The 25,641-nt window shown below is 39.5% G+C and overlaps 1 protein-coding gene across 4 annotated transcripts in view; it reads right to left on the bottom strand.

Annotated features, from left to right (window-relative positions):
• Nucleotides 1-715: 715 nt before the first annotated feature.
• The window catches only part of ASH2L (ASH2 like, histone lysine methyltransferase complex subunit), a 30,444-nt gene continuing 5,518 nt past the window's right edge, over nt 716-25,641 (bottom strand). For 2 of the 4 annotated variants that reach the window (XM_088020950.1, XM_088020953.1), the window contains exons 4-16: nt 24,324-24,412; nt 23,955-24,049; nt 20,122-20,217; nt 19,396-19,491; nt 17,953-18,028; nt 15,650-15,743; nt 14,700-14,917; nt 7,998-8,165; nt 7,577-7,770; nt 3,738-3,830; nt 2,409-2,507; nt 1,536-1,595; nt 716-1,440 (exon numbers count right to left, since the gene is read on the bottom strand). In XM_088020950.1, coding sequence (XP_087877076.1) covers nt 1,333-1,440; nt 1,536-1,595; nt 2,409-2,507; nt 3,738-3,830; nt 7,577-7,770; nt 7,998-8,165; nt 14,700-14,917; nt 15,650-15,743; nt 17,953-18,028; nt 19,396-19,491; nt 20,122-20,217; nt 23,955-24,049; nt 24,324-24,412 — 1,486 coding nt within the window. In that variant the 3' untranslated portion in view covers nt 716-1,332. The remainder of the gene's footprint in view (nt 1,441-1,535; nt 1,596-2,408; nt 2,508-3,737; nt 3,831-7,576; nt 7,771-7,997; nt 8,166-14,699; nt 14,918-15,649; nt 15,744-17,952; nt 18,029-19,395; nt 19,492-20,121; nt 20,218-23,954; nt 24,050-24,323; nt 24,413-25,641) is intronic. The other 2 variants (XM_088020951.1, XM_088020952.1) reach the window with 2 other exon arrangements.

Below are 25,641 nucleotides of genomic sequence, written 5' to 3'. Positions count from 1 at the left end.
AATTTGTATTACAAAGAATTTACCTCCAGCTTCCTCTGAAGAGCACTACCCTCATTCTCTTAGAGTTCTTCAAACTCTGATCATCCAGCTTTATAACCAAGTCTGCCCTTTAAGACCAGCCATGAATGAATAGGTAGGTGTCCAGCGGTGACAGACGGAGTCTTTAGCCTACAACCATACTGACTCTGTTAGTATGTGAAGAGATGCAGAAAGGCCAAGACAAAGAGCCTGGATGGTTCATTAGGAGACAAATATATTAGTCAAAGCTACTGCGTGAAGACACTAATAGTCACTTGAGATTTGGAAAAAAAAAAATTTTTTTTTTTTTTAAGATTTATTTATTTGACAGAGATAGAGAGAGAGAGTATCCCAAGCAGATTCCCCACTGAGTGCGGAGCCTGATGTAGGGCTCGATCCCAGGACCCTGAGATCATGAGCTGAAATCAAGAGTCGGCCACTTAACTGACTGAACCACCCAGGCACTCCATTAGCCCTTTTAAACTCTTGTTCACCTCCCTGAGAGTCCGATTTCACAGGATAAAGACTGTGGTTGAGTTGGCTGGAAAGAATGGAAGCAAGAGAAGAGGGCTTGGGGTAGAGTCAGAAACGTGCCTGTCTCCCCCAATTCTGGCTACCTTTCCTCAGACTGCCCACCTTGCTATCCCTGTCCCAAGAGGAACCCAACGTGAAAGGGAAGCAAAGTGCCACACACACCTGAAGACAAGTTTTATTTGGGAAGGGTTTCTAATTGTTAAAGCTGCAAGCAAGTTCTTTTTACAATTACAGTTCTAGAGACCTAGTAGCTTCAGAGACCCCAGTGTTCAAAAATGTTTCAAAATGAATAAAAACCCACACCAAAAGGAAAGACCTTTTAGATCTGGAATGTATAGCCACTGGTTTCAGCTGTTCTCAGAAACAGGCCTATTACTTCCTTGGAAATCAGATGGATGAAGTCAATGCCACAAAAGGAAATGTCTTTAAATAAATTAGCTACTTGGACAAGATGATTCACTCTGTAGAAAATACAGTAAGGTATCAAGTCCCAGTTGGTGGGACACATGGTACAGCACCAGTTTCACAGGGAGCGCATGGGATCCTAGGGTCAGCGGTTGTTGGCGTATGGCACACAAAACAGAAGCAGTCACCAGAAGTGGGAGAGTGTTGAAGGGGAGGGAGTCTCTCCCAGGCTCACCCACACTTTTAACTTGCTAACAGCAGAGTCTGTGTTCTGCAGTATCTTTGGGAGAACGTTTGCAACAGTTAAAAAACAAAAACAGGCCCCCCTCCCCAATTTATTCCCCAGAAAGTCCATGTCTGCAAAGAGGGACCTGGTCAGGGTTCCCATGGCGGACTCCGCCTCCCATCCACCTCTGTTTCCACATGATATAAGACATCAGCCAGAGTATGTTCTACCACAGCGCCCCAGCCCATGTCACTCATCTGTGGGAGGAACAAGAAACAGAAATGAGGTGATGAGAATAGCTACAAAAAAGAAGTAACAGAGATACTGAGGATGCGTCGTGACTGTTACTCACAGGGCGGTAAGTGAGATCCTTTGGAGGATACTTGAAGCATGGTCCAAAGTTAATGGAAACCTGGGATAATTCAATTCAAGCAGACAGACATGAAAACACAGAAGAAAAGAGTGAAAAAGTTTAACATGACACAGGAACGTTTTAAATGTAGCTATGACATTCAGGGTGTAAAGTGGAACAAATGAAATAGATTTAACATTGCTAAAAGTGGTCAACATCCTAATGTCCATCAAAAATTAGGTAAATAAAACAGACTTTGGTTAACATTGCTAAAAGTGGTCAACATCCTAATGTCCATCAAAAATTAGGTAAATAAAACAGACTTTGGTTGACTTCTGTTTCTAACCTGAAGATTTCCTTATTCTACTTCAATGGTGGTTAGCGACAGACTAAAAAAATGGAAACTTCCAGATATTACCTCTTCAAATCACTTAAAACAACAACAAAGTTGTCCCTTTCGTACTGGATCATATTTTAAAAAAACAAAACAAAAAAAACAACAACACAGTATATGAAGTAACCAACAGTTACTAACCAATGATGGTGGGTCATCATGACCTGTAACACCAAGTTGACTTTTGCATGTATATACTTCCTATGCCTTACACTGAACAGTAGCATTTACCACACAGTACATTCAAAGGAAAAACACGGGGCACGCTATCTGCACAATCTTTTATCTATCCAAGCAAATACTTCCTAACACACCCAAACTGTTTTTGGAATAGCCACAGTCACAGTAGGAACACATTCCCTTCTCACTCTTCAGCTAGCGATTTAGACTTCTTTCTGGAACTCACATCAATGGCTCTTCCAACACCATTCACCTATTTCCCTCAAGTCCTGTTCACAGGATGAACAGAGGATACATACCGTGCAACTCTTATACAGTGAGATGGCCGGAAAATAAACCCCCTCAAAAATATCTTTGTAGGCCACACCTTGATTGACACCGTTTTTATAAAATATTATCTGAAACAAAAACCGTGGTTTTACTTCAGAATTTAACAGCAGAACAAACAAACTGCCAAAGAACTCACTTGGAGAACCCTTCAGCATGCTGTCACCATGCCACTAGAAAGGTCTTCCAAGAACAGCATTTATAGTGTCTTACATTTAGAGAGGACTTCAGATTTTTCAGAGCGTATTTACATGCACTACTCTAGTCAGTCCTCAGGTTTATTTGCTTTCTGAATTCCTATGTTACTTATACCAAACTGTTCTACTCTCTATTATTCGTTACACTGTGTTTATAAAAACGAATTTGGTCTTCCACCGATTCCTCAGAACCACACCCTTGTAAGCTTATTAGTCCCCTTCCCTCGCATCAGATTCTCACTTCTGTAGCTCTCTTGAAAATCTCTTCAGATCTCCTAAATTTCTGAATCCTCATTTTCTTTGTCCTTTCTTTCGAAAATTACTCTGAATATTCTCTCAACCACTATCCATGGACTTCAGCAAAGGCTCTTTTTTCTGAAGTAACTTTCTCTGCCTGTTTTTCCCAGCAAGAGTGATGTTCTCCTGGGCTGGATTATCTGGTTGTATCATCCTTACAGCTATAAACTGTTTCCCTTTACTTTTTCTCCCTCAAAACAACTGGAACCCTACTTTATTTTCTCCTACATTTACTTCTATTCCTGTCCCAGGTAGCTTCACAGCATTTTTATGGAAAAATGTCTCCAGCTCAAAATTTTCTTCCACCCCTTCTTCTATTTTCGGGCCCTGTGGCTGGTCCAGTCGTGCCAGCCTTTATTTATGCTGGGACTTTGGGCAGACGTGTTTCATCAACCTTGGAACAGGAAGCAAGGAAAGTTCTAAAGGATCCTGAGTGAACCATGACAGCTCCAGCTGCCTCTGGGTCACACAGCAAGATCCTCTCCTATTCCAGTGTTCTTCCCTCTGTACTCGATCCTGCCTCTGAGAAGAACAGATATCTCTGACTTGCTTCCTCAATCGCTTGTACATTTCCTCAGTAGGCTGCCATTTTTACCCTTGTCTCTGTAGACCATCCCTAGAAGCACCCTGAAGAGGCCTCTGAGAGCAGCCACACGGCGCCACAGGAAGGGCACAAACACAGCAAGCAGGAGAGGCAGCTCACTCTGCTGCCCCTTTGCGCCTCATTTTCCTCACTTGTATAAATCAGGAGGTTGGTCCCAATCTTCAAAGCCTTCTAGTTCTGACATTTTTATGACCATGACTCACCTCACTATGGGGAGTCTGCTTTAGGCTCTTCTCTGCTTTATCCACAAAGTCTTTTTCCTCAAAATACAAATAACTCTTGAACTTTATCAAAGCCTTGAAAACCAAGAAAGAAAGGGAAAAAAGGAACATTGAAGAATCAGCCACATCATCATGAAAAAAAAAAAAAAAAAAAGAGCCAGATTCACACAAATAGCACGGAGCCCTTATGTTTTGCAACAGAAATTAAAAAATCTATGCAGGGTTAGCTTTGCTAGATTTTAAACAACTATGTGCTTCTTGAAAAGTACCAGATGGCACATATTTGTTAAACATTTTCAAAAAAGGTCTTTACTAAGATTTTGAAGAAACACATACACATACACTTTCACCACAATAAAAATACCCATTAAACTAAAATTAATTCATAGTTTTTATTTTCCCCTCAATAATCTCAAACAAATAACAAGTTTACTGAGCCTAAACTCTCCTATTCTATAAAAACATTTTTCAAGGGCTACTTCCTTTTGTCTTAATTCCCTACCTGCTTCTCCTATTGGTGGTCTCCGGGTCACCCCTTCCTTGCTGGCTGGTTCCCAAGAGCCGTGCTCGCTTTGGCAGCACATATACTAAAATTGGTTCCCAAGAGCCTAACTATTCACTCCCAGGGAAATAGATGATATTAATTTTTTAAAATGTGAATCTCTTAGCATATACATAAACAGTAAAAAAAAAAAAATTCAAGAGATCTATGAACATAGATTCTTAGAACATTCTAAGAACATAAAATGAGGAGTATCTCTCCCTCTCTCACCATGTCCCTCAACACTCAAGTTTCCCTTTGCCAAAAACAATCTCTATTCCGGTGTCCTTGTATATCCTTCTAGAAAGTCTAAGCATATATTAGTATCTTCAAAATTAAAAACACAAACAACAAAAAAAAAACCACACCAGACAAAAACACAAAGAAAGAAGCAAGAGGACCAATACTACCCAATTCAAAGACCTACTCAAAAGCTACAATAATGAAGACAGTGTGGTACGGCATAAAGGTCAATGAAGAGATCAATGGAACAGAGAGCCCCAAAACAAACTCTACTTTCTACTTATAAAATCATCTGATTTTCACAAAGGGCACCAAAGAAATGAGGGTCAAAGTTTTCAAAACTGGTGCTAGTATAATTGGACACCCATCCATATGAAAGAAAATTTAACTTTGATCCCTACTTCACACCATACATAAAAAGTAATTCAAAGTGGATCAGAGACCTAAATGCAAAAGCTAAAACCATGTTTTCAAAGGAAAACATGGAAGAATATCTTGAGTGGAGGGTAGGCAAAGAATTAACTCACAGAAAGCAATATAACTGTAAAAGAAAAATTTGATAGATTTCATAAAAATTAAAAACTTTAGGATATCAGAAGACACCATTAAGAACTAAACAAGTCACAGACTAGGAGAAAAAAAAATGTATTTCTTAAGTAGGCTCCACACCCAGCGCAATGCAGGGCTTGAACTCACAATCCTGAGATCAAGACCTGAGCTGAGATCAAGAGTCATATGCTTAACCAACTGCGCCACCCAAGCACCCCAAAAAATATTTTTAAAAAGCCACTTCTAGGGGTGCCTGGGTGGCTCAGCTGGTTAAGCATCTGCCTTTGGCTCAGGTCATGATCCCAGGGTTCTGGGATCAAAACCTGAGTCTGGATCCCTGTTCGGCAGGGAGCCTGCTTCTCCCTCTCCTCCCCGCACTCGTGCTCTCTCTCGATCTCTCTCTCTCTCTCAAATAAAATCTTAAAAAAAAAAAAAAACAAAAAAACAAGCCACTTCTAACCAAGAACTGTAATCCAGTATATATATAAAAACACTTTTATAACTCAATAAGAGGATAACCTGATTTAAAAAAAAAGGCAAAATATTTGAAAAGTAACTTTATAAAAGAAAAGAGATGAATGGCTAATCAGCACATGAAAACCTGCTGAATATCATTAGTCATCAAAGAAATGTTAATTTGTTTTTTTAAGGCTTTTAATTTTTTTAAATTTTTTTTAAAGATTTTATTTATTTATTTGTGAGAGAGAGCAAGCACAAGCAGAGAGAGAAGCAGACTCCGGGCCGAGCAAGGAGCCTGATGTGGGGCTCGATCCCAGGACCCTGCGATCATGACCTGAGCGAAGGCAGACACTTAACCAACTGAGCAACCCAGGCGTCCCAAGAAATGCTAATTTAAACCACACTGGAACACCACTATGCACCCACCAAAATGGCTAAAATTAAGTTGACAGACGACAACAAATGTTGACAAGGATGTGAAGCAACTACAGTTACCATACATTGTAGCTGGGAGTGGAAAGAAATCTGGCAATTGCTTCTAAAACTAAATATATAACTACCTTATGACCCAGTAATTGCATTTCTAGGTGCTGACACAAAAGAAACAAAAACATGTTTACAAAAACATTTGTACAAGAAAGCTCACATCACCTTTATTCATAATAGCCCAAGTGTCCATCCACAGGAAAATGGAGGCATCTGATCTAGTAATTCCATTACTGGGTATTTACCCAAAGAATAAAAAACACTAATTCAAGATGATATATGCATCCCTATGTTTATTTAGTGTTATTTACAACAGCCAAATTATGGAAGTAACCCAAGTGTTCATCTACAGATGAATGAATTGATAAAGAGGATATGGTGTATACACAATGGGAGACTACTCAGCCATAAAAAAAGAACAAAATCTTGCCATTTGCAACAACTTGGATGGAGCTAAAGAGTATAATGCTAAGTGAAATAAGTCAGAGAAAGACAAATACCATATGATTTCACTCATATGTGGAATTTAAGAAACACAACAAAGAAAAAAAAAAGAGACAAACCAAAAAACAGACTCAACAATAGAGAACAAACTGGTGGTTACCACAGGGGAGGTGGGTGGGAGGGATGCATGAAACATGTGAAGGGTATTAAAAGCACACTTATCATGATGAGCAACAAATAACATATGGAATTGTTGAATCACTTTATCATACACTTGAAACAAATATAACACTGTATGTTATTTATACTGGAATTTAAAAATATTAAAAAAATAGGAAAATGGATAAATACACTGTGGTGTATTCATACAATGGAATACTACTCTACAATAAAAGGAAACAAGCTACAGATACATGCAAAAACATAAACGAATCTCAAAAGCATTAGGCCAAACAATAAAAGCCAGATACAAAAGACGACATAGTATATGGTTCCATCTACTTAAGTTTAAGAACAAACAAAACTAATGGAATAAAATTACGACAGGGAAAAAAAATTTCAAGACAGTGGTTGGCTCTATAAGGATGGGAGTTGGGACTGATTGGGAAGAGCATGAGGGAACTTCCTGGGGTGGTTAAGATTCTAACGTCTCCTTAGGGATTTAGGCCAAACTCAAAACTCAGTGAATATACACTTAAAATTTGTACATTTCATTTTATGTAAGTCTTATAGCAAAAGAAGAAACTAAATAAAGGCTGAACTCTAGCTAATTATGTGTATCCTGAAGTACATGGGCGGGGGTGAGGTATATTGATATCTAGCATTCTCTGAAGCGCATTAGAACAAGATGAACAAGATGGACGGACAGATGGGTGGGTGGAGGAATGAACAAATGGCAGAATCTAGGTGATGGGTATTTGTACACGGACTTTAAAATTCTTTCAACTTTTTTATGTCTAAACATTTTCAGAATGAAATGTGAGAAAAACATGTGAATGGTAGGTCAGCATGACCAGAGAACACTCAGGCCACCACTGCAGGCATTCATTGGCTGCCACGGGTCTTCAAACCCAGAAGTCTCCCAGGACGACAAACTCACCTTATCTTTATAAGTATCAGGCAGTGACTTGGCTGTCTCTGTGTCTTCAGGAAGATTGATATAGAATCCCAGGACGTCTCCCTGTCCATAGCCAGAAGAGTAGTGTTTGCCAATTGACTGGTGGAACTTGGTTCCTTTTTTGCTCCGCCACGAATAGCTAAATTTATCATAACCTAAGGGAGCTTGAAGGTTACCTGTTCCAATAAAAAGATATACGGGAAGTCAAAAGATTGCAAACCAACTCCGGTTTGCTGAAAGAAAAAATTGTACTCCTTTTCATTTTTTGGTCAGTTTTACAAAATTGTAAACCACCCAATCCTTCAGAAAGTGAATTTTATGCCCATAATCCAATAAGCCCAAAGAAAAGCCACGAAGCTCAGCCAGATGGTCTATACCTCTCTGCCCGACAGCTCCCACTTACCTAAGGGTTGGGACCACCCCAGTCTGGCAGCAGTGTCCGGCGGCATCTCATCCACTGTGATTTCAAAGTACCAGGCGCCTTTCCGGACCCCATGAGAAGCCCGGACCATGGAGTAGCCCTTTTCTCCAACCACAGTGAGCCGGTCATCAGAGATCTTTAGCTGGGGAGCTACAGTATGAAGATGAAAACGGAGGCCTGCAACTTGCTGGAGGCACTCGGACACAACTGCCCCCCCAAACCGGAGTCTCCTACACTCCAGTAAAACAAAGTAAAAATTGGCAACATCAGGTCAGGAATCTGGAGTATTAGTTCAGGAGTTTCAAAATCTCAGTGTAGGATGTGGCCGAGGGCGAGAGGAAGAAACGGGAAGAAAGTGGTCAGGTAATTTAGTTTCTATTAAATGATATTTAAGTTAGCAGGTTAAAATTAGTTATGCTGTCTATATTCCCTAAAATATAACAAACCAATTATAATGTGCTTGGATCCCAATTTGTATAAACCATCTTTTTTCTCTTTCTTTCTTTTTAAATTAAGTTTTCCACCCAATGTGGGGCTTGAACTCATAACCCTGGAATCAAGTTGCATGCTCTACCTACTGAGCCAGCCAGGTGCCCCTGTATAAGCCATCCTTTAACAGACTTGATATTTAATTTTGAAACAATTTTAAACTTCCAAAAATAATATACATTCCTCCTATGTCCTTCACTCGGCTTCCCTAAATGTTTTTCCTTTTTTTAGATTTTATTTATTTATTTGAGAGAGAGTGAGAGATAGAGAGCACGAGAGGGAAGAGGGTCAGAGGGAGAAGCAGACTCCCTGCTCAGCAGGGAGCCTGATGTGGGACTCGATCCCGGGACTCCAGGATCATGACCCGAGCTGAAGGCAGTTGCTTAACCAACTGAGCCACCCAGGCGCCCCATCGGCTTCCCTAAATGTTAACACCATCTATGGCCATAACACAATTATCAAAATCAGAAAATTGGCATTGGTACAATGCTACTAACCAATCTACAGATTATCTTCAAATTAAGCCAATTATCCAAATAATATCCTTTTTCTGTTCCAGGATCTAATCCAACATCCCACACTTCATTTGGTTGTGTGTCCTTAGTATCCTCCAATCTGGGGCAGTTAAGTCTTTCATGACCATGACTTTTTCTTTTTGACAGAGAGAGATAGCGAGAGCAGGAACACAAGCAGGGGGAGTGGGAGAGGGAGAAGCAGGCTTCCCGCCAAGTAGGGAGCCTGACGCGGGGCTCGATCCCAGGACCTGGGGATCATGACCTGAGCCAAAGGCAGATGCTTAACAACTGAGCCACCCAGGCGCCCTGACCATGACATTTTAAAGAGTACTGGTCACTTTCCTTTGTAGAATATCCCTCAGTTAGGTTTGTCTGAGGTTTCCTCCTGCTCAAGCACAGGTTATGCTTTTTCGTCAGGAACATCAGTGAAGTAAATAATGCTGTGTCTCTCAGTGTATAGTATCAGGAAGCACTTGATGTCAAAATGCCCATGTTACACTTTGATCACTTGACTACCGTGGTGCCTCACTGGTTTCTCCACTATGAAGTCACTATTTTCTCTTTGTAATTGATAAGCATTTTGTGGGGGAGATACAAAGATATCTGACACAATCAACGAAATCTGATTATGGACTGAATTCAGATGATAGCAAGGAATGATCAATTTTGTGAAGTGTGATAATACCTTTGTGGTTGTGAGAGAAAACATCCCTATCTTTTAGAAATGCATATTTTTTAGAGTATGTAGGGTGAGATTTACTTCTTAAAAATTCAGAAAAAGACACAAAAATAAACAGATAAATACAGCCAAAACTTGGTAACTGCTAAATGTGGGTGAAAAGTATATGAAGATTCATTGTATTCATCTCTCTACCTTTGTGTATGGTTTGAAACTTTACTGTGAGGCCATTATGTAAGATAAGGGGACAATCTAAATCAGTTGGAGGGGATATCGTGACTTGGAAATGAAGAAAAAAATGACAAAAGATAGGAGAGTATTTTCAGGTGATGTAGTTTGATTTTATCAATGTAGAAACATCACAGACCCAATTAAGACTTAACTGAGGAAAAAGCATTTGAAACCGTGTTTGTAACACTAAAAGCCTAAATTCTACTGGAAGAAGCACAAAATTTATATTAGCTATAGCTTTTATAAAGGTCTTTATGATTTACGATGTACTTTCACAGGTAGATAGGTAGGTAGACAGACTCTGACCCTTTCTACCCTGCAGACGGAGCAGCCGATTCTGTGACTGTTCAAGGTCATACCGCAGCTCAGTGTGGCACGGCTGACTGAAAAGCCCTGGCCCCCCATTCTTTTGGTTACACAGACCATAATGGCTCACGTCCTAGGCAGATATGATGGTAACTTCCTTCAATGGATTACATGCTGTTTAGCAGAACTCTCTTAGGTATTTGGCAAATTCTACCTTCTCAAATACAAATGCTTTTTCCCTTACCCCTCCCTGGGCAATTCAGCCCTAAAGCCACTAGGTGGGGAATGAGCAAGGCAAGTGTCCAGGACAGACTAGGACAGTAAAGAGTGTACCTCCTCCTAAAATACTTATTAATTACATAGGGCGGAAAAACTAACTTTTCAGGGGATAAACCCGGCAGATACCACATTAGCTAAATGATCAAAGTGGACATCATCAGGAATCGGACAAACTAAAATCACATACCACCTGACAGGATGCAACATGAAGAACATAACATCATTTTAATGATATTTCTGTCAAAGATGCAGAATTGAATCGAATCCTGAGATTTCAACCAGACAAGCTCAAATTGCAGGATAGTCTATAAAATAAGTGGCCTCTCATTTTCAAAAGCTTCAAGGTCATCAAAGTCTAGGAAAGATAGAAAAACTGTTCCAGATTGAAGAAGACTTAAGAGACAAGACAGCTAAATGCAGCAAATGATTCTCAATGGGATCCTTTGCTATAATGACATTATTACACCAACTGGAGAAACTTGAATAGGATCTGAAGAGCATCAGATGGTAGCAATTAGTGTTAATTTCCTGTCTTTGATGGTTATATACTGGTTCTGTACCAATGCGAAAGTTTAAAAAATATCCACTAACTCTTTGATACTCTTCCTTTGAAGACATGGAGCCTAATTTCCCTCCACCTGAGTGTGGGCCGAACGTAGTGACTCATTCCTAATAAAACAAAGTTGAAGCAACTATCCAGCTTCAAAGTTGGGTCACAGATGATACTCAAACTCTATTGCTCTCTTGGATCACTTGCACCGGGAGGAGTTAGCTTCCATGGATGAGGATAAATAAGTAGCCTATGGAGAGGCCCACATGGTCAGGATCTGAGTGCATCCTGTCAAAGTGACATGAGTGAGCCATCTTGGAAATAAGTCCTCCAGCCTCTATCAAGTCCTCAGAGTCGAGAGGCCCAGCTAAGAGCTTGACTGCAGCCGCATAAATTCTCCTGAGCCAAGCCACATAGCTAAGCTGCTCCCAGATTCCCAACCCTCAAAATCTGTGGCAGATAATGAACATTTGTAGTTTTAGACTGCTAAGTTTTATGGTAATGTGGTAAGCAGGACTAAATAACTAACACAAGGGGACCATCCTTGCTTGTAAGAAATACACCATCAAGTTCTCAAAAATGAGGGGGCATCATGGCAACTTACTCTCAAATGGTTCAGAGAAAAAAAAAGTTCAGTACTATTCTTACACTTTTTTATACATCTGAAATTATTTCAAAATAAAAACCTTAAAAGATACAATACAGATTTATCATTAATTTTTGTAAGGCTCGGCATAAATAGAATAAACAGCAAGCAGCCATTACTATTTTATATATTAAATTCTAACAAATTAATTAACTACTACGGGCCAGCGTTCTTTTTTTCTCCTGGCATTGTAACTATTATGTATAGTGAAACAAGACAAGTCTCACTTCTTAAACCCTGAAGTCACTTATTTGGGCTTCCCTACTATCAAAGTATGCTTGTCACTACCAGAAGTCAAACGATCTACATATAATGGACATTTACTTCCAAATGACCAGCATCAATGTAACTGATAGTTTTTTGATTTGATTAGATTTTTTTAAGTCATCTTTATACCCAACACAGGACTCGAACTCACAACCCGAAGATCAAGAGTCAGAGGCTCTACCGACTGAGCCAGGCAGGTACCCCTACAAGTGTTTGTTTTTAGCATTAAACCAAGAAATAATGGGCTTTCAAATGCAGTAAATATATGACCTATTTAGATCTAATTCAAAGAAACAACTAAAAGGCATATCTTAAACCATGGAAATGTGAGTATGGACCGGATATTAGATCATTAAGGAATTATTATTCATCTTAGTTAGGAATAATAATTGTATAATGGTTATATATACATATTTTAAAGATTTTATTTATTTATTTGAGAGAGAGAACACGAGCAGGGGCAGAGGAGAGAGACAAGCAGACTCCCCACTGAGCAGGGAACCCCAGCACAGGGCTCGATCCCAGGACCCCGGGATCATGACCTGAGCCAAAGGCAGATGCTTGACCGACTGAGCCACCCAGGTGCCCTGAGTTAACCTTCTTGTACAACTTTAACTTCTGGAACTCACAGACCCTTCATGTACTCCCCTGAAACACACACACACACACACACACACACACACTCTCTCTCTCTCTCTCTCTCTCTCTCTCCCCCCCACCCACCCAAGAGGTGGGAGAACCCAAAAAAAGCATACAAACACTAACCAATGAACCTATTATAAATGAGATACACAACCACCCTGAAGGAGGTGGGGAAGAGAACTAATCTAACAGTAACCTAATGGGATACTGCAAGACTAAAAGCCAAAGAGTTTGACGTAACTGCTGTAAGCTAGCTAGTGAATGTTTCTCACAGAGGTCAGCAATTCTGAAACTACTTTATGGGCATACTAGAAATGAACAAATAAGAGAATACACCGTAGACAGAGCCACGTTTCTCATTGTTGGATAAAGAAGTGACAAATAAGGAAAGGCAGAGGGCTGGAACAAACCAGGAGTGTTTGACTGGAATCCAAGCTATCAGTGCAAACACAGTAGAACCTTGTATATATATATGTGTCAGTTGGTATACATACAATCTCCTCCTTCTGGCCCCTGAAGGAGTTTAAAAGAGACACCCAGTGAGCATACCTAACACTTAGGTCTTTCAAAATCTCATTCTCCAATCAAAGGAACCAGGGGTCTTCGGAGAAGCAGCTGATACTTGGCCTGGGGCAGGAAAAATACAAGATAAGCCAGAACATTTTGTGATGCCAGAAAGTAAAGTACCAAAAAAAAAAAAAAAAAAAAAAAAAAAATGAGACTTATCAAAAAAACACAGGAACTAACCTAAAGAAGCTCACAATGGCCTAAGCTGGAATAATTTGAGCAACTAGACAAAGTATACCCCAATGGAATAAAATAAATATCTGAATTCACACTGATAAAAGCAAAAATCAATCAAAAAACAAGGGGAGACGGGAAGAAAGAAATAAAAAATCGTCAGGCAAACACAACACATTAATAATTATTGCAGGGGCACCTGGGTGACTCGGTCAACTAGGCATCTACCTTTGGCTCAGGTCATGATCTCGGGGTCCTGGGATTGAGTCCTGTGTCAGGCTCCCTGCTCAACGCGGAGTCTGCTTCTCCCTCTCCGTCTGCCCTCCCCCGTGCTTTGTGTTCTCTCTCTCTCAAATAAATAGAATCTTTAAAAAAAAAATTGTTGCAGAAAAGATCCACTGAAGAATACTACAGCAAAACTTTATAAACAGGGTATCTCCAAAGCTCAAAGCATCTTTCCTCGAGCTATTTATTAACTACAAAGGGAAAGACAGAGAAAGCCACAGAAACCACCTTAACCAGATGATCATGGTCAACATGACCAATAATAAGACATATCCACATCATGACCGCCATGAGATGTAATGAGGACTCATATCTTTGGTATTCTGCCAAAATATGCATAACATTAGTCTAATCATGAGAAAAAGTTAGACACTTACTAAGGAATATTCAACAGAATCCCTGATTAATACACTTAAATAGTCATGAAAGACACGCAAGGACTGAGGAACTGTTAAAGGCTGCAAGAGACTAAGGAGAAATAACGAAGTGCAACGTGAGACCCTGGAGAAGAGGCGTTAGTGGGGAACTGGCAAAATGTACATCAAGTGTTTTGTTTCATTAATAGCATATTCCAATGTTAACTTCCTGGTTTTGATAACCCTACTATCAATCGTGTAAGATGTTAGCATTAGAAGCTTGGGGAGGGATATAGTAAAACTATTATTTTTATAACTTTAAATTTAAAATTAGTTCAAAATAGGGGCATCTGGCTGGCTCAGTTGGTACAGCATGCAACTCCTGATCTTGGGGTTTTAAGTTTGAGCCCCACGTTGGGTGTAGAGGTTACTTAAAAAATAAAAATAAGTTCCAAATAGAAAGTCTTAAAAACATACACATACTCACACACACACACACACACACACACACACACACAAACGGCTAGAGCTTAATGGAAGAGACAAGGGGATTCTTTGCGCACGTTCCTGCTGAGTCTAGTTAGAAAAGGGGGAGAGGGGAGATGTTGACATGTATATCTAATTCTAGACTGGACAAAGGTGAAGACAGTATTCAAAGTAACATCTGGGTCCAACATGAACATTAATACCTTACATACCTCGATCATGTAGGGCTAACAAAACCCGTTCATACAAGCAGGCTCTGTAGAGGTCTCCAGGAATAGGTTTTCCTGCCCAGCAGTCAAGTTCAAGCTTCTCAGGGTCAGGGGCATGGGGATCAGGCTCAGCTAGAATATACCGATAGCCATCTTTGTTAAACGGGTGTTCCAAGGGGTAGCCATGAGGGGGAAGGCGCTGAGCAGAAAACAAAGGGTCACTGCAGAAAGGAAAAAATAAAATCAAGAAACTAAAACCCCTTCCAGCTCAAATGCCTTCAAATCTGTAAGAAGGACATCTGATTTATTAGATTTCAACAGGAACACATGCAACTTCACAACTGCTTTTCATTGCTCAAACAGATGATCCTGCCCTCTGCAGGCAAAAGAGGGAAATGAAACGGATTCATTTTTAAATTTGGTAAAGTGGTTTCAGTCAAATTACTCCCTAGTCTGCAGGACTACCTTTGCAACGGAGCCAATATGTCATAGGGGAGAAAAAGGGAGAAGGGGAACAAGGGCAATTTCCTTTAGTATATTAATTACTATAAACTAATGAAATGAAACTCAGAGATTTGAGCACTTACTATCTTGCCAATTTAAATAAGAAAAAAAACAAGTTTTACTGAACAAAGCAAAGGGAAGAGGCCAGCGCTCAAGTTCAATACTGGGTCCACTCTCCCTCTCCACCTCTCCTTTCTCAAGATGTCTTAACAGATTTTTACTCTCACAGGGTTGCCACCCTGGGGCTGTTTTCACAAATCCATAAAACGGAATTCCTCGCCTGAGATTATTTTACCCCTCAAAGTGCTCAAGATTTGAAAAAAATGGACAGGCTTTGTAATCTCAGACACCTGAGCTAGTGAAGAGTACAGCTCTTTTCCCTCTGATGGACTGTGCCAGCACCAAAGAATGGTCTAGCAGTGGTGAGTGGGAGTGGGTGTTCTGCCCACCTCCGGGCCTTCTTGGTGGTCCCTGTGGTCCCTCCGTCCTGCTGCTTGCGCTTGGCTCCTCTTCCTTTTCCACTGCTTCCTGCTGCAATTCCCCCTTTGAAGAGAAGGCAGATCACTCTCAATGAGCTGTGATAGAAGCTTCACGTGGATATGGAAATTCCATGGCGACTAACACTCCTGACGTGCATTTGTGTAACACCACACACAGGAGGACTTCCTGAGAGCATACTGGATCTCACCCTGCTTCTGAAAGAGTCGGCTGAGCGTCTCCCAGCTCAGAACACTGGGTTCTGGCAGTAAGCTCCAAGGAACCTAGCACTAATGATGCCTACGTTACATTTTCAACCTTCCTTTCCTAATGAACTGCAATGACTAGTACACTTTCCGAGGATGTGACACAAATGCATTTTCACTCATTCAGATTCCAAATACCCACATCTAAAAACAATTGCAAGGATAAAATTTTTTTCCACCCAAATCAATCAAACATCCACAAAGAATATCCTCACTATAAGTAGATGTTCACTCGCTTGAACTATGCATGATATAGTCCATAACATAATAAAGGCACATTATCTGCTAAAGCACTTAACTGGAAGATCCAACAAGACAAAGGTACATAAAAACACAGAAAACAGAAACAGAAATACTAAAAAGGTGTTTCTCTCCAGTGCTACTAGGTATCCACTCTGGTTGTGCATGACACAAGTAGAAAGGTTTTAAATTTAGTAGGCAACTTTTACAATTATTAAGATCATGCCAATGCATAAAATTCAGGTTAGACTAACCTAGTTTGTGGAATTATGAGCAAATATCAATCGACAATTTACTTATGTTATACAAAAAATAATTTAGTTACATACTAAGCCACAAGGAATACTACCTAGTGATTTCTGAAATAGGTACTTTGAAATTTTTGTCCAGTTCCGTCTTTCCTCTCAATTTGTTTTTCTGTCTGCCAGAAAAATGTCCCTGAACTGCAGGAAAACACCTTTATGGAAACAACTGCATAGAGTACTGTATCTTAATTTGGGGCAAGCTTGGAAATTATCAGCAGTTCTTCTGCAATGAAAAGGATCAAGACATTGAGAGCAGGTCATATTCTGCACATACAGGACCAGATTTATGCAGAACTACCTTTTATGAACATAGCAGGTATCATTCCTATTTTTCATAAAAAGGTTTAATGTTAAACTGTTACAACATCCATTATCTCTAGCTTGAGTTACCTAAAAAAAATTATTTTTAATTGATATTTGTATTTTAATTACTTTAAGAGAGAAGCTTTAGATCTACCTGGAATAAAACAAGTAATACTAAAGGGACTGCTGGCCATGTTAGGCAGAATATGACAACGGATAAGCTTTGAATTTACTAACATTCAACTGGAACTACAGTTTCATAGCAAGTGCTATTGCCACCATTTTCACGATGCTTTAAAATTTTAATTTAGTTTTAGCTTCTACCACAACTCAGCAAAAAGCATTTTCCAAACCACATAATACTTAAGTCTGAGAGGCTGAAAGAAGACAGAGGAGGAATTCACCTCCAAAAGAGGCTCCACCTGTAAGAACAGAAGTGGCACCATGTATTTGTCAAATTGTAACAATTAAAACAGGAAAAAATGGTGTAAAAAGATAAATAATACACTTAGCTATTTCCAACCCATCTGAGAATATTAGTAACAGTAGAAATGATTACATATTTAAGATGTTACCACTCTACAGGACAAGTTAATGACACCATGTGTTAGAGGAATAGCTAGCTACCTCCCAGCTACCCGAACTTTCATTAGATTACCATTAGTACTGAAGGCCATTCCTGTCATTAGGTGAGTTACCGATAGAAACACATCTATAGCGGGTAATCAGCACAGATTGCTGTCATGGGAATAAGCTAAAGTTTCAGGGCAAGACAAATTAGAAGACCGGCATAGGAACTCTATTAAATAACAGCTGAATTAGGAGTAAGAACAGAGAGCTGAATCTACAGTAAGGGTTAAGTGATGAGGATACAGACATACAGACAGGGAGTCTAAGATAAACACAGTAAATCTGACCTTAAACCTGTACCTTGTTTTATGCTAAATGTTTCACTTGAGACCAAACTGTGGTGGTAAAGGGACAAAAAGTTCTCCACTACCATCTGTCAAATCTTTGGTTAGCTTCCAAAAACTGAGTTCTGTACTTTAAAGCCTCCGTAAATATCCAGTTGAGAGTCAACCCAAAGGATGCCCAATTCTAGGCATATTTGGATTCAATAGCTTAACAAATATTTCATCAAGGCGACATTTAAACACTTACCATTTAGATTCCCACTTGTAGACACAGCACTGCTTTGTTTTTGGTTGTCATAAGCAGGACCAATGTTACTAAGATCCTAGAGGGAAAAATATATTCAATTACAAAGGAAGGCTATATAATCAAAGCACTCTGGCAATGCTCAAAAAACCAAGAAATTCTAATAGAGTATGAATCAAAACTGACAACCCTAGGGAGTATGAAATTTACAGGGTCCCAAACTTGGATGCTTCAGAGATCAGCAAGTAACATGTGTGGGACAAGTGTAAGAATCAAAGTGGTTAAGAACAAATTGGGGGTGGGGTGGTGGAAGGGGCAAAGGCAAACAGGAGTGCCTAACCCCATTTTCTGAGCTCCCCGTGGGAACTCAGGCCCATTGTAATCAGATCTTCTCATTTTAGAAGAGAAATCTGAATTTCTAAAACCAGTATATTAAGTTAACAAATGCTTGACTCATCTACCCTAAGAAAACTCTGGCTAACCTGATTCATTTATGAACCTGTTTTGCAGAAGCTGACTAAGGACAAGACTAGCTAAGACTGGAATAGGGAATTCCTGCAACTTTGCAGAAGGGACCAAGAGTAAACAAAAAACAAAACACCACCCCCCCATCCCCCCCACTCCATCATCCTTATGCTGCCATTTTGAGCACTGTCCCATAAAGAGGCTTGATCCTTAAATGCGCATCTCTTTTTGTCCCTATATCCAATCAGCATATTCCATTCAACCTCACACCACCCCATGATATCCTGTCTCCTTATGGTTAAATATACCCAACCCCTATCCTTTGAGAAGGCGGATTTGAGAAATTTTCTCCCGTCTTCTTGCTTGGAACCCTGCAATAAAACCCTTTTTCTCTGCTACAAAACTGTTGTCAGTGTTTGGCTTACTGTGCATCATTGGGCAATCGACCCTTGTACAGTAACACTTCTATGTGAAACCCTGAATTTTCAATGCTGGCAGATCAAACATTTTAAGGCAAAGCTAAAAGCTCTGGCCTCCTGACATGCCAAATGTAACCCCTGCCATAAACAAAGAGTGGAAATTTTCTTTTTCGTCCTTTTATGCTAGATACACAACACAAATTCTAATTCACAACAAATTTTTCTTCATAATAACAAATGCTTGTAAGAGTAAACTTTGAGATGGAAAGAAAATTAGAAATAACTCGGCACAGCCTATTTACGTTATAAGGGACGAAATTAAAGTTAAAAAAGATAAAAAGGATATGCACAGGATATGCACAGAGTTATAACATTAAGGGGAAGATCCAGAACTAAAACACTAGTCTCCTGGTTTAAGGTGAGGACTCTTTCTTTCCACACACAGCAGAAACACTTTACCTGCAGCCCACCATGTTAGAGGCCTGTAATGGCAGTGGCAAATAGACAAATGTTAATAAAACCTGATTCTCTGTCTCCAAATCAAAAGGGGAGTACAAAATACCTGATCCAAAAGTCCAAATTTGGGGTAATCTTCTTCTGGGTCCTTACTCCCGGGATCAGGATGTTCCTTTACTAAGAATACATCTCTTTCTTTACTCTAAAAGGAAGCAGTATTCTAGTGTTACTGCAAATTTTATACTTCAAAGTAGTACTGAATGGATGATCAACCAGCAACTCCAATTCCTAAGTGTAATCTCCCAAAATGATAGTATTGCTTTTCCCTCTGATTAGAAAATTAATACATGACCATCCAAAAATTCAAACAGAGAAACTTGAAAAAATGAGAGCCAAAGTCCTTCGGAATCCTCACCTATCCCTCCACCTCACAGAGATAAGCACTGTTAACAGCTTGCTGCTGGCTTCTCCCCAGGTGCTCTCTTTAATTCTAAGGACAATAATGTTTAGAACAGTGTTATTTTTGTTTTTAAAGCAAAGGAAAAAATAGTCTGCAATGTCAATATAAAATTATACTTGCAAAAGTACAGTGGACAAAGGTATCAGTGTTGTGTATAAAACAACCAGGGTGATATTCACTTTAGACATAATTTGTGACGTGTGAAACCTGTTAAAATTTACAATTAGTGATACCTTACTCTCCAAGATTTAAAACTAAGTTGTTGTCATTTTCTTAGTCATCACATTATTTCAGTGAGACTAAAACAAATTTAATTCTTACAAAGAACACTGACTTTCGAAATGTTGAGTCTAATCATTTTGGTCTACTCACCATTGTTTTAACAATGTTATTTGGCCAAGTCATTTTCCCAGGTCTCTGTCTGGTCGTCATGCACTCCCAGTATTTATCAATAAATGGTATGATATCCTAATTTTTAAAACAAAATATATTAAGATTTCTACAGTTGCTTTCAAAGTTATACTCACAAAAAAGGAAAGAAAACTGCAGCATTTTCAAAGACCTTGTCAGAATTGAGAGAAAAATCCATGTTTAGTCTTTTCACGATTAAACAAACATGTAATTGCATGCAAACAACATATAGATTGTGAGGAATTTCAAATAAGTATATACAAATCTTAGCTACATAAGGCTTACAATCCAGTTGGAGGGAAAGATCTACCCCATTCTTCTGGGTGCCATTTGGAAAATACTACCAAATCATTCTCTCTCCTGAGTTCCTATTTCTACCTGCTTCCGACATCCCTTTATGGACACCCCACAGGCACCTCAAACTTCTTGTAAGAAAATTAAACTTTGGGGGGCACCTGGGTGGTTCAGTTGGTTAAGCGTCTGACTCTTAGTTTTGGCTCAGGTCATGATCTCAGGGTCATGAGACTGAGCCCCGCATCCAGATCCAGGGTATGGAGCCTGCTTAAGATTCTCTCTCTCCCTCTTCCTCTGCACTTCACCCCCACCCTCTAAAAACAAAACACCACAAAAAAACTAAACTTTGTATCCTACCTCACAAACCTGCTCTGCCGATTCCTATTCTTGCTCTTAATGCTCAGAATCACCATCCTACCTCACAAACCTGCTCTGCCGATTCCTATTCTTGCTCTTAATGCTCAGAATCACCTATCACCTAGAACCACAAGCCCGAAACCATGGAGTCATCTTTGATTCCTCTCTTGTGTATGACTTTCACATCTAAACCAACACCAAATGAATTTTCAGATTTCAGAAATTTCTCACCAATCCGGCCTCCTTTCTATCCTTGCTACTTTGATTGTGGTCCTTGCCAGTTCTTGCTGGTGTGACTAAAAATATATGAGTTTGATCTTCTGACGTCGACCTTCCCCTACTCTCACCATTCTTCCCAAGTCCACCAGAGTCAGAGTCTACCACTAATACCTTCCACTAGTTAGTTCCATGAAAACCACATCTTTACTAAAAGGAACCAGGGTTGGGGCGCCTGGCTGGCTCAGTCAGTAAAGTGTGTGCTTCTTGATCTTGGGATTGTAAATTCAAGCCCCATATGTTGGGTGTAGAGATTACTTAAAAATAATATCTTTAAAATAAATAAATAAATAAAATAAAAGGAACCAGGGTTGAATCAGGGAAAGTCGAAAGGAAGTCTGGAATATTCTGTTGTTCCAGAAAGTAAGAAAGAGTTCAAAAACTGATAGGGACATATCACAAAGTATCAGGAGTCAGCCTAAATGGGGCTACGCTGGTCAAATCTGAGCACCAGAAATCAGAAATCCAGTAACAGACTATAAAAATCCACAAATCCGCAGTGATACTTAGAAAGAAAAAAAAATATGAACAGAAAGGAAAACCCCTTTTTACAGAACTGCAAGCAATAAATGTATTCTTTTTCACAATGATTACTCTATTAACCTGATTCAGGCTAGGATAATCAGTGGTTGCTAAAACCACTGCTTGAAAGGGTTTGAACAAGACAGTCAGACAATCTCAATGCATTGTAAAGGGACAGACATATATGTCTGTCCCTTTACAATGGAGAAATCTGGTGATACCTCCTCTTTACCCAAGCAACCAAATTTAGGACTACTAATAGTAAAACAAACTAATATTTTATGCCTCCTGATGTGATACAAGAAAAATATACAATATCTACATAATATTCTTGCCAAAAATGTTTAAGTTGGTTAAGCATCTGACTCTTGATTTTGGCTTAGGTCATGATCTCAGGGTTGTGAGATCGGGCATCGGGCTCTGCACTGGTGTGGAGTCTGCTTGAGAGTCTCTCTCCCTTTCCTGCTGCCCCTCCACCCCCCTCTCCCCTCCCTCTCTAAAAAAAAAAGTTTAACCTGAGCTCAATCATGAGGAAACAATCAGATAAATGCAGATTGAGGAGGATCATGCCAAACAACTGTCTAGGCTCCTCAAAATTTTAATGTCATAGCAGACCGCGGCGCCTGGCTGGCTCAAGTCAGAGGAGTATGCAACTCTTAATCTCGGGGTCATGAGCTGGAACCCCACATTGGGTGTAGAGATTACTTAAATAAACAAACAAATGTATGCCATAGCAGACCAAAAAAAAGTAAAATAAGTTCAGAAACTGTTTTAGATTAAAGACAAAAAAGACATTACACGGGGCGCCTGGGTGGCTCAGTTGGTTAAGCGACTGCCTTCAGCTCAGGTCATGATCCTGGAGTCCCGGGATCGAGTCCCACATCGGGCTCCCTGCTCAGCAGGGAGTCTGCTTCTCCCTCTGACCCTCTTCCCTCTCGTACTCTCTCTCTCTCATTCTCTCTCTCTCTTTAAAAAAAAAAAATCTTTAAAAAAAAAAAAAAAGACATTACACGGACACCTGGCTGGCTCAGTGGGGAGAGCATGCGACTCCTGATCTCAGGGTTGTGAGAAAGAGAGAAAGAAAGAAAGAAAGAAAAAGAGAGAGAGAGAGAGACATTACAACTAAATGTAATGTGTACCCTTGCCTGGATCCTGGATGGAGGAAAAAGCTATGAAGGATATTAAGAATAACAGTGAGAAAACACAGTTATACACTTTATATAAAAAATAAAATCTGCATATATTAGTATACATCAACATTAAATTTTCTGAGTATGATCACTGTATTGTGGTTATGAGAGAATACTGGGTATAGTGTTCAATTCAGTCTCATATAGCTCAGGGAGAAAAAACAGACACTGGGTGATAAAGCAAATGCAATAAAATATTAACAACTGGCAAATTTAGGTAAAGAATAAACAGATGTTCACTGTACTATCTGAATTTTTCTATATGTTTGAAAAATTCAAAATAATAATTTGGGGGAAAAAATAAGAAAAAAACCAAATCTAATCACAGCACACCTCTAATGCAGGAATAAAAAGGTGAGGGGGCCATCTGCTGACTGCCTGCAAGATTAAGTCCTAACTTCTGTTCAGTAGAAAATCCCTTGCAGATCTGATCCCAACTATATTGGTCTCACCAGACACACCCATACCAGTGTCTTTCAAACTGTAGATCACAATTAGTAGGTTATAAAATCAATTTTGTAGGTCAAAACTAGCACTGACTAAAATAGAAAATAACAGAGTACAGAGGAAAAAGATCGGAGAGTAAGCACTGGTGAAATTTTTGTTTGTTTTAAATGAACGGGGGTAGGTATAAATGTACACTAGGCACAATATAAACTCCACTGTTTTAAAATTTACTTAATTTCTTACCATGAATCACAGTAGGAAAAACTGATGGATGGGCTAATCATCTAATTTTGATTCCTGACTTTGGTCATGTGGTTGTGCAGTTTAATAATAAAGGATAATTCGTTTAAATAAATTCAACCCCTTCCCTCTGACAAAATCTGTAATAACCATCTGTAAAAATAGCTAAACTGAGCTGCTGAGAAGGTCCACCTCAAGATCTGATTAATTGTGGGACAGACAGTTGTTTGCTTCTATAAAGCCAACCAAAACTATTCAAGAATTCATCCAACTAACAGCTAAGCCAAGTGACATACTATGCACATTCAAGAAGTTAGTAAATCACATGAAATAAGTAACACATAACCACTGAATCTATAGTCATATATTCATAAAAATTGGGGGGAAAGTACTTATTGTTGAAAAGTATATTTAAAAGTTCCACCTGATTCTTGGGCATAATTGCAATTACATTAATTTCTTCTCTACCTTATCTTTGGAGAACATGGTTTTCGGATGTTCATCCTGTGTTCGGGACTGCCATGTTAGATTGGCCAAAGCACTAAGGCACATTTCCTTCAAGTCTAGCAAAAACAAAAACAAAGACAAAAAGTTATCTGTAGTATTATATCCCTATTACCAAAAGAATATTCAACTAGGTGGTCCACAAACTAACAATTACAGCAGCAAAAAGTAGAGTCATCATTGATCTGAAATGGATAATAGCCATTATTCGGAGCTAAACCCGAACTTCTACCAGCTACCAGTCAGAGGTTTCCTGATTCTGCTATGTCCAAATCCCTTTTCTTTTGCAGCTAACAGAGGACAATTTTGCAGCACTCCATAGTTTGTTCTTACTTGCTTGCTTCCGGAGGAAATAGGTATTCCCACTATGATGGCACACATTGCAGTGAAAACTATAGTTGGTCATGAAAGGTAGACAGGATCTGCAGAACAGCCAGATTAAACAGATTAGTGAACTTCTCAACACATATTTCTTTATGAGAAGTAAATCAACGGAATCAACAAGGATCCTTTGCCCACAGTGAAAGTAAGGTAAAAAATGTTAATATAGTAATATACTATTAAAACTTAAAAAGGTCGTCAAAACCAAAACAGGGCTTGTATTTTTACAAATACCTGGATTTTTCTAAAAAGGTTTTATTTACGGGCACCTGGGTGGCTCAGATGGTTAAGCATCTGCCTTCAGCTAGGGTCATGATTCCGGGGTCCTCGGATCGAGTCCCACATCGGGCTCCCTGCTCAGCGGGGAGCCTGCTTCTCCCTCTGCTCTCTCCCTCTCACGAATAAATAATAAAATCTTAAAAAGAAAAAAAAAAGGTTTTATTTCTCAGAGACAGTGTGTGCATGCACGCACAAGCAGGGAGAGCTGCAGGCAGAGGGAGAAGCAGTCTCTCCGCTGAGCAAGGAGCCCAATGCAGGACTCAATCCCAGGATCCTGGGAACATGAGCTGAGCTAAAGACAGACTCTTAACCAACTGAGCCACCTAGGTATCCCTACCTGGGTTTTTCTGTTACAAAAATTTAATAAGACATTATCTACCATAGCAGGTAATTCAGCACCAGGAAGGGTCTCACTGGGACCTTATCCAAGCTATTTTATTATAGTATTTGAGCACCTAAAAAAAGTATGCCAGGCCAGTTGTGGAAGAAGGCAAAGCAGCCTCTTTAAATATATTTATATTTAAATATATGTAAATTATATTTAAATACAGTTTTATAAATGTACATAAATTATATCTAAATACTTAAATATTTATTGAAAATGCCAATAACACTGTTGGAAAGGGCAAACAGACACTATGACAAGATTAATTAAAATTGTAAATAATTGTGGCGCCTGGGTGACTCAGTAGGTTGGGCGTCCAACTCTTGATTTTGGCTCAGGTCCTGATCTTGGGGTCGGGGGATCAAGCCCTGCATTGGGCTCCATGCTGAGTGCAGAGTCTGCTTGAGATTCTCTCCCCTCCACCCTCTCCCTCAGTCCCTCCCCACTGGTCTCTCTACAATAAATAAATAAAATGTACATCATTATTCAGGAAAACACGTAAGTCACAAACATTACTTGTCTCATCACCAAAGGAATTCTAAAGATAATTAGTCTATAAGAGTTTTAAGGATCCAAGTAGCAACTTCACACTTAAGAGTTAGAAAA

Source organism: Eumetopias jubatus, unplaced genomic scaffold (assembly GCF_037043125.1).
Source record: "Eumetopias jubatus isolate StellerSeaLion01/CBP00866 unplaced genomic scaffold, mEumJub1_p1.0 scaffold_2, whole genome shotgun sequence".
NCBI lineage: Eukaryota > Metazoa > Chordata > Mammalia > Carnivora > Otariidae > Eumetopias > Eumetopias jubatus.
This window is presented reverse-complemented; position numbering and strand designations above follow the sequence as displayed.